General features: G+C 62.4%; 1 protein-coding gene across 1 annotated transcript; it reads left to right on the top strand.

Moving 5' to 3' along the window:
* The first annotated feature begins 364 nt into the window (after positions 1 to 364).
* On the top strand, positions 365 to 2,472 carry LOC125147639 (olfactory receptor 6B1-like). Its single transcript, XM_047824695.1, has 3 exons — positions 365 to 509; positions 936 to 1,159; positions 1,507 to 2,472. Exons 1-3 carry the CDS (start codon positions 365 to 367, stop codon positions 2,470 to 2,472), a joined length of 1,335 nt encoding a protein of 444 aa, XP_047680651.1.
* The last annotated feature ends 4,178 nt before the right edge of the window (positions 2,473 to 6,650 follow it).

Below are 6,650 nucleotides of genomic sequence, written 5' to 3'. Positions count from 1 at the left end.
GAGCTCCCACCTAAAACCAGCAGTCTCCACACAGGTGAGAGCTGAAAGGTGCACGTGTCTGTGTGCAGTGCATCCCTGAATGTGCACAGGCACGTGCACCTGTGTCTGTGTGTGCTCCTGTGTGAGCCCCTGCTCGTGAGTTTGTGTGTGCCCAGGCATGCGATGAAGGCAACAAGCTGAGCAGTCTGTCTCGAACCAGTGTCTCTGAGGGCCAGGTGTCTGTGGTCTGGGGGTTTATCCCTGTGTCCGTGTGTGTTTCTGTGGCACAGCGTATGGCTCCTGAGGCTTAGGCCGTGGGGGGTGGGGGCCAGCACCTGTCTCCTGGGCAGGACCAGGTCTATAGGGGCATCTGTGTGTCTAAGGCATGGGCACCGAGGTCTGTGTGCCGGACCTGGATCTGCTGGGGGGCGTCTGCTGGGGGTCCAGCTGGCAGGACCCTGGTGTCTGCATGAACACCTGCGTCAGGGGCCTCTCGTGGGGCGTGCAGGACTTTGACTCAGGGAGGCTGGGTGCCTGAGCGAATCTGTTTGGGGGAGGACACGTGTGATTCCGCACCATGTGAAGTTTGGGGAGCACACATGGAGCATCACGGCGGAGCCTGCGGACTCACCGTGTGTCCTCTCCTGTCTGTGTGACGCGAACTCGGGGCCCCTAATGAAGCACCAGAGTCTCCCTGCCCCGTCGGCAGGGGCAGGAATCGGGGGGCACAGGAAGTCATGGCCCTGAGGGCCCCCTGCACACCTGTGGCCATACCAGTGCGGCTTGGACAGAACCAGGCGAGCCACACATGGAGTCGGGCGGTGGACGGCTGGACCCCCAGGGCCCATGACAGGGAGCACGGCTCACCTGGCCAGGACAGGGCGAAAAGGGGACCCAGGGTGGGAAACTCGGCCTCCTGCATCCTCCCAATTCCCTGGGACCCTGAATTCTCCTAGGGAACTGGCACCCCAGGAGTGGCCGTGTTCCCCATCAGCCCCTGTGGCACAAGCCCACGGACGTCCTCCTCAGCATTCCACCCCCCTGGAGGTGCGATAGGTCTGCATCCAACCTGCAGGGCAAGTTCTGGCTGTCGTCGTGCGTACAGATGAGGAAGCCCCATCTCATGGCCGCAGATACCTTCCCCCCCGCCCAACCCAAGAAGACGGCGGGAGCCCAGCAGGTCCCTGTCCACCCCAGGCCAACCCCTTGCCCCCTCCCCACAGCAACCATTCTCCTAACCTGGGTGACCTTGGCCAAGGCCTCCCCCACCATCCTGTGGGGCCCCATCCACACCCGTGAGCAGGTCCCCAGGCCGGGCCCCTGAGATGTTCTCATGGCACCCAGCACACCACAGCCTTCATCCAGTCTGCGGCCAGGCAGGGCCGGTGGCCCCAGGGCAGAGCCCACATCTGCCCAGATCCCACCCAGTGCCTGAGGGGAGGCCCACCCATGGGCAGCAGAGCAGGGGCCGTGGCCTCCAGCACCCCACCCACCAGCCAGCATCTGACCCATTGTCTCTGCCACCAGGTGCACACCATGCCCTTCGGGGACAATCGCTCGGAGGTGACAGAGTTCATCCTGGTGGGCTTCTCGGGCTCGCTGGGGCTCCACGTGTGCCTGGTGGTGCTGTTCACGCTGGCCTACATGCTGACCGTCACAGAGAACGTGGTCGTCATCGCCGTGATCCGGGTCAGCCCCCAGCTGCACAAGCCCATGTATGTCTTCCTCAGCAACCTGTCCTTCCTGGAGGTGTGGTACGTCTCCGTCACCGTGCCCAAGATGCTGCTCAGCCTGGCGGAGCCCCAGTTCCGACACATCTCCTTCACAGGCTGCATGACGCAGCTGTATTTCTTCCTGGCGCTGGCCTGCACCGAGTGCACGCTCCTGGGCGTCATGGCCTACGACCGCTACGTGGCCATCTGCAGCCCCCTGCGCTACCCGGCCATCATGAGCCCCAGCCTCTGCAGCTTCCTGGCCACCAGCTCCTGGCTCTCGGGCTTCACCGTCTCCCTGGGAAAGGTCTTCTTCATCTCGCGCCTGGGCTACTGTGGCCCCAACGTCATGAACCACTTCTTCTGCGACGTGTCCCCCCTGCTGAGCCTCGCGTGCTCCAACGTGTCCGTGGCGGAGCTGGTCGACTTCCTCCTGGCTCTGCTCATCCTGCTGGGGCCGCTGCAGCTCACCATCTTCTCGTACGCCGCCATCCTCAGCACCGTGCTGCGCATCCCGTCCTCCGCCGGCCGGCGCAAGGCCTTCTCCACCTGTGCCTCGCACCTGGCCGTGGTGGTCATCTTCTACTCCGCCTCCCTCTTCATCTACGCCCGGCCACGCGCCATCTACTCCTTTGACTTCAACAAGGTGGTGTCCGTGGTCTACACGGTGCTCACGCCCCTGCTCAACCCCATCATCTACTGCCTGCGGAACCAGGAGGTCAAGGAGGCCCTACGCAAGGCAGTGCAGAGGGTGGCCCAGGCCCTGGGTGCCCCGTCCTAGGGGCCTCCCTGGGACCTCGCGCTCCCTCAGACCTGCTCCAGACCTCTGTGTCTCCAGTTTATCTCCTGAGTGGCTCCGGTGGGGTGAGGGGCTGAGGGCAGAGTCCTTCCTGTCCCTCATCTGAGTGGTGCCTGCCCAGGACACAGGTTTGGTGACCACCCCAACCTGGCTCACCCCTTCCCAATGCCTGGAACAGACGCCTCGTGTGGCGCCCCCAACCGTGACCCTCTCCGGGTGCCACACAAGGTATCATCCTGGGACACTTTACAACTGCTGCAGAGTGCCAGTTACCCCAGCTCCAGGTGGGGACACCCCCGTCCCCCACATCATGCAAGAGTGGGGGGCCAAGTTGCAGGCTGGCCCCACGTCCTTGCTGAGGCCCCAGGCAGCTGGGCGCTCCCTCGTCTAACCAGGCCCCCGGAGACCTGGTCAGCCGCAGCACCACGACCCCCTGCAGTTATGGGAGGTCTTGGGCCGTGCAGGGTGATGCCCAGGGCAGGTGTGTTGAAAACCCAGCAGAGCAAATAAGACTCTGAGGAGTGGTGGATATTCCCAAATGAAAACCAGAACCGGCCACTGAAACCAGCGTCCCCTGACCAGTGTCCCTGTGACCAGCATCCCTCTCTGTTGGGAGTAGGTGGAGTAAGCGAGGCCAGGCTTGAAAGTGTATGTGGGCCCCGATGCCTGCCCCAGCCACAGCCCCCACACACGCATTGTCACCAAGGGGCAATAGGGTGGCGTCCACGCCCTCTGCACGCCTGGCTGACCCGGAGGGCAGGACCTGGGTCTCCCCAGAGGAGCCCTCACCTGCTCTCCTGCTCTCCTTGGCGCCTGGCTTCAAAAGGCGCTCCATCCGAGCCAGCGGATGACTGTGATGGTGCCGTGAACTTTCCACGGCAGCTTCTAGAGTCACAAGGCCTGGCCCCAGCCTGTGCCGCCTGAGAGTTGGTCAGAAATCTCGTGGTGCCTGTGCAGGATTTCAGGTAATAGCTGTCAACTGTGCTGGCAAGGTTGGGAAACCTAGAATGTTCGTCTTGTGCAATGGACGATGGGGGCTTTGAGCTTCACTCTCAGGGCCACCCCAGAAACACACTACAGACTGAGGGTTCAGACCACTCATTCAGCACACACTGGGCTCAATGGGTGTGATGGGCCTTGTGCTGAATGTGACCCGAAGCCTGTGAGACCAGGCCCCACCTCGAGCACAGCGTTACCGAGGGCAAGGGCTCACGGAGCGCAGGGCAACGAGGTAGCAGCAATGACCGTCATTGCGTTAGGAGGTGGTGCTAGGCGGCGAGGGACTGTCTGTTGTCCCAGGGAGGACACTGCAAGGAGCGGGGGCCAGGGCTATGGGCGGAGCTAAGCAGGGAGCTGCTGCTGGACAGACCAGCACTGACCAACCCGTCGCTGAGTCCTTTCCAAGGGTCTTGGCACAGACCCCACTGCCGTGGCGGCCACTAGGGTTAGCGAATGTCCCATGCAAGGTGCCTGTAAGTCCACAATTTCAGGCACCTCCCTCTTTCATGTGGATGTGCTTCCAAATCAAACTACTGTAAAATGATTGCTTTAAAACATGGGGTGGAAATACTATTGTGCTCACTGGTTTGTCAATTCGTAAAGCAAGCATTGAGTGCCAGCCTCTCACTGGGTGCTGTGTGGCCCTGCAGAGACCAGCTGGGTCAGGGAATTCACAGCCTGGCTTAGACACCCAGAAGCAACAGACACCGCTCGGGTCCGGGCCCAGCACACAGCGGGGCCTCCAAGGCGCCAGAGACACAGGAACTGGTCCAGGCCGGGCATTGGTGCTGTGGGCAGGACCTGGTCCGGGGGGGGGGGGGCACAGGTGCTGTGGGCAGGACCTGGTCCGGGGGGGCACAGGTGCCATGGGCAGGACCTGGTCCGGGGGGTGCACGGGTTCCGTGGGCAGGACCTGGTCTGGGGGGGGCACAGGTGCCGTGGGCAGGACCTGGTCCAGGGGGGCACAGGTGCCGTGGGCAGGACCTGGTCCGGGGGGTGCACGGGTTCCGTGGGCAGGACCTGGTCTGGGGGGGGCACAGGTGCCGTGGGCAGGACCTGGTCTGGGAGGGGCATAGGTTCCGTGGGCAGGACCTGGTCCGGGGGGGGCACAGGTGCCATGGGCAGGACCTGGTCCAGGGGACACAGGTTCCATGGGCAGGACCTGGTCCGGGGGGGGCACAAGTGCCATGGGCAGGACCTGGTCCGGGGGACACGGGTTCCATGGGCAGGACTTGGTCCGGGGGGGCACGGGTGCCATGGGCAGGACCTGGTCCAGGGGGGCACAGGTGCCATGGGCAGGACTGTGAGGCTACAGAGCCGCCCGAGGGAGGAGCCTGAGCTCTGGGCCACCTGAGGCTGGGTGGTCAGCTGTCCATCCACCCAGACAGGCAGGTCTGAGAAGGAGGACCCTGGAAAGCCCAAGAGGTTGCCCGGTTCCTGGCTCTGGAGCTCCAGGGAAAAGTGACTGGAAACAGAACTTGGAGAGTCGTCAGCTTACAGAGGGTGCACCGTCAGGAGTACGAGAAGGTCACCAGCCGGGGATGAAGCATAGAAGCACCCTCAGCAGGGAAGCCCTGAGGCGGGAGAGGTGGCCAGGGGGGAGGTCCCCGTAAGGCACCAAGTGAGGACAGACCTGTTCCACTGGGTTTATCAGCAGGTGGCTCATCAGGTGGGAGAGGGAGAGGGGGTGCTGGAAGGGGCACACCTGCCAGGTCAGCTGGAGAAAGGGCATTGAAGGAACACTGGTGGAGGAGGGGGCTGCTAGAGGAGGCGGCTGTTGGGGGGAGGGGGCTCCTTGTTGCCGAGCAAGCTGATGGGAAGAGCTTGAGGAGGGAGTGGTTGAGGCAAAGGGACGTAGCCCATCTGGGCAGGAACAGGCCAGGGCCTCAGCTGGGAGGGAGCCCAGCCCTCAGCTCTCCCCGTTCTGAGCGAGGACCGCAGGAGGAATCTCCCTACCAGACTCCCCAGAGCTGCAAAGGGCACCCTTCTCTGAGCTGGCCCCTGCTCTCCAGGCCATACCCGGTCCGGGACGATTCTCATCCTAAGCTCCACCTACCCCCACCCCACACCCTGTCCTGGGCTCCAGGCCTCTCAACAGCCCCCACTCCACAGGGGGCCCCTCCCACCAAATTCGGATGACTTCCCCTCCAGGGGGACAGAGAGACTTCACACTGTAATACTGGCATCCACCTGTGCTCACCCCACATTACCAGCCCTGCAGGGCTGTGCCTCTGTCCCCCTCCACACCGTCCCCAAGCAGAACCCCTGCTGGGACCACCCTGGTCTCCTACCCCTCACCCATTCACTTGATCCTGCCATCAGACTCCTGTTGTCCACAGGTTAAATTCCCAAATCCTTACTGAGACCCTGTGATCCAGGTCTCACCAGCCCCTACCTGAGGACACTGAGGAGGACAGTCCCCTTTGCCCTGACCCCTCTCACAAGCTTGATTCCAAGTGGGGCTCACACAGAAAGACATCCCCTAAACTGCCCCAGCTCCCCGGGTATCCACCTGTGTCTGTCCATCTACTATATACACGTGTTCCAGGCACACCACCCTCAGGTGGACAGAAGCATCCTGCAGGCCCAGCCGCTCTGTCCACATGTGCCCTGGTGCAGGGACCACGCACCGGGAGAAAGGAAGCTGTAGGACTGGAGGCCATGAGAGAGGCCCCTGGCATCCACTGGGAGCATCCAGCTGGCTCCTTCCTCATCGGGGCCAGAACTGCCTGATCTGATGCTCCATTTGTTCTGTTTCCTCAGACTCTGGAAGACGGATATTCCTACCCCTCTCTCTGCTCACTGTGAAGTTGGGGCCTATTGCAGCAGACAAGGAGGAGGCCCCTACTCCTGTCTGAGCAGCAGTGTGGAGCCAGACCTGCCCCATTCCCCAGAGCCACAAGAAACAGGAAGACCCATTAGCAGATGAGGAGACAGAACTCTGTGGGCTGAAACGCCTCACCACCAGCGGTCCCATTGACGGCCATTCCCCCTGCCACAGGCCATCTCCAGGGCCTCCTCTGTCTCCTCCCCCAGCCCCAGTGAGGACACAGTTTTCAGTTAAAGATAGTGGATTGAGCATCACATCCTCCCGCCTTAAATCCCACCAGAGTGATGAGAAAGGAACCCATAGACTAAGGACAATGACAGAGAGGACAGCA

Source organism: Prionailurus viverrinus, chromosome D2 (assembly GCF_022837055.1).
Source record: "Prionailurus viverrinus isolate Anna chromosome D2, UM_Priviv_1.0, whole genome shotgun sequence".
Lineage (NCBI taxonomy): Eukaryota > Metazoa > Chordata > Mammalia > Carnivora > Felidae > Prionailurus > Prionailurus viverrinus.
The sequence above is the reverse complement of the archived record's forward strand: the minus strand, read 5'-3'. Positions and strand labels throughout refer to the sequence as shown.

What these genes read in the sequence shown, in the direction of transcription:
- LOC125147639 (XM_047824695.1), top strand. Translation starts at nt 365, where the DNA reads ATGGGCACCGAGGTCTGTGTGCCGGACCTGGATCTGCTGGGGGGCGTC. An exon ending in CTTTGACTCAGGGAGGCTGG is followed by an intron (nt 510 to 935) that starts GTGCCTGAGCGA and finishes GAATTCTCCTAG; the next exon opens with GGAACTGGCACCCCAGGAGT. An exon ending in AGACGGCGGGAGCCCAGCAG is followed by an intron (nt 1,160 to 1,506) that starts GTCCCTGTCCAC and finishes CTCTGCCACCAG; the next exon opens with GTGCACACCATGCCCTTCGG.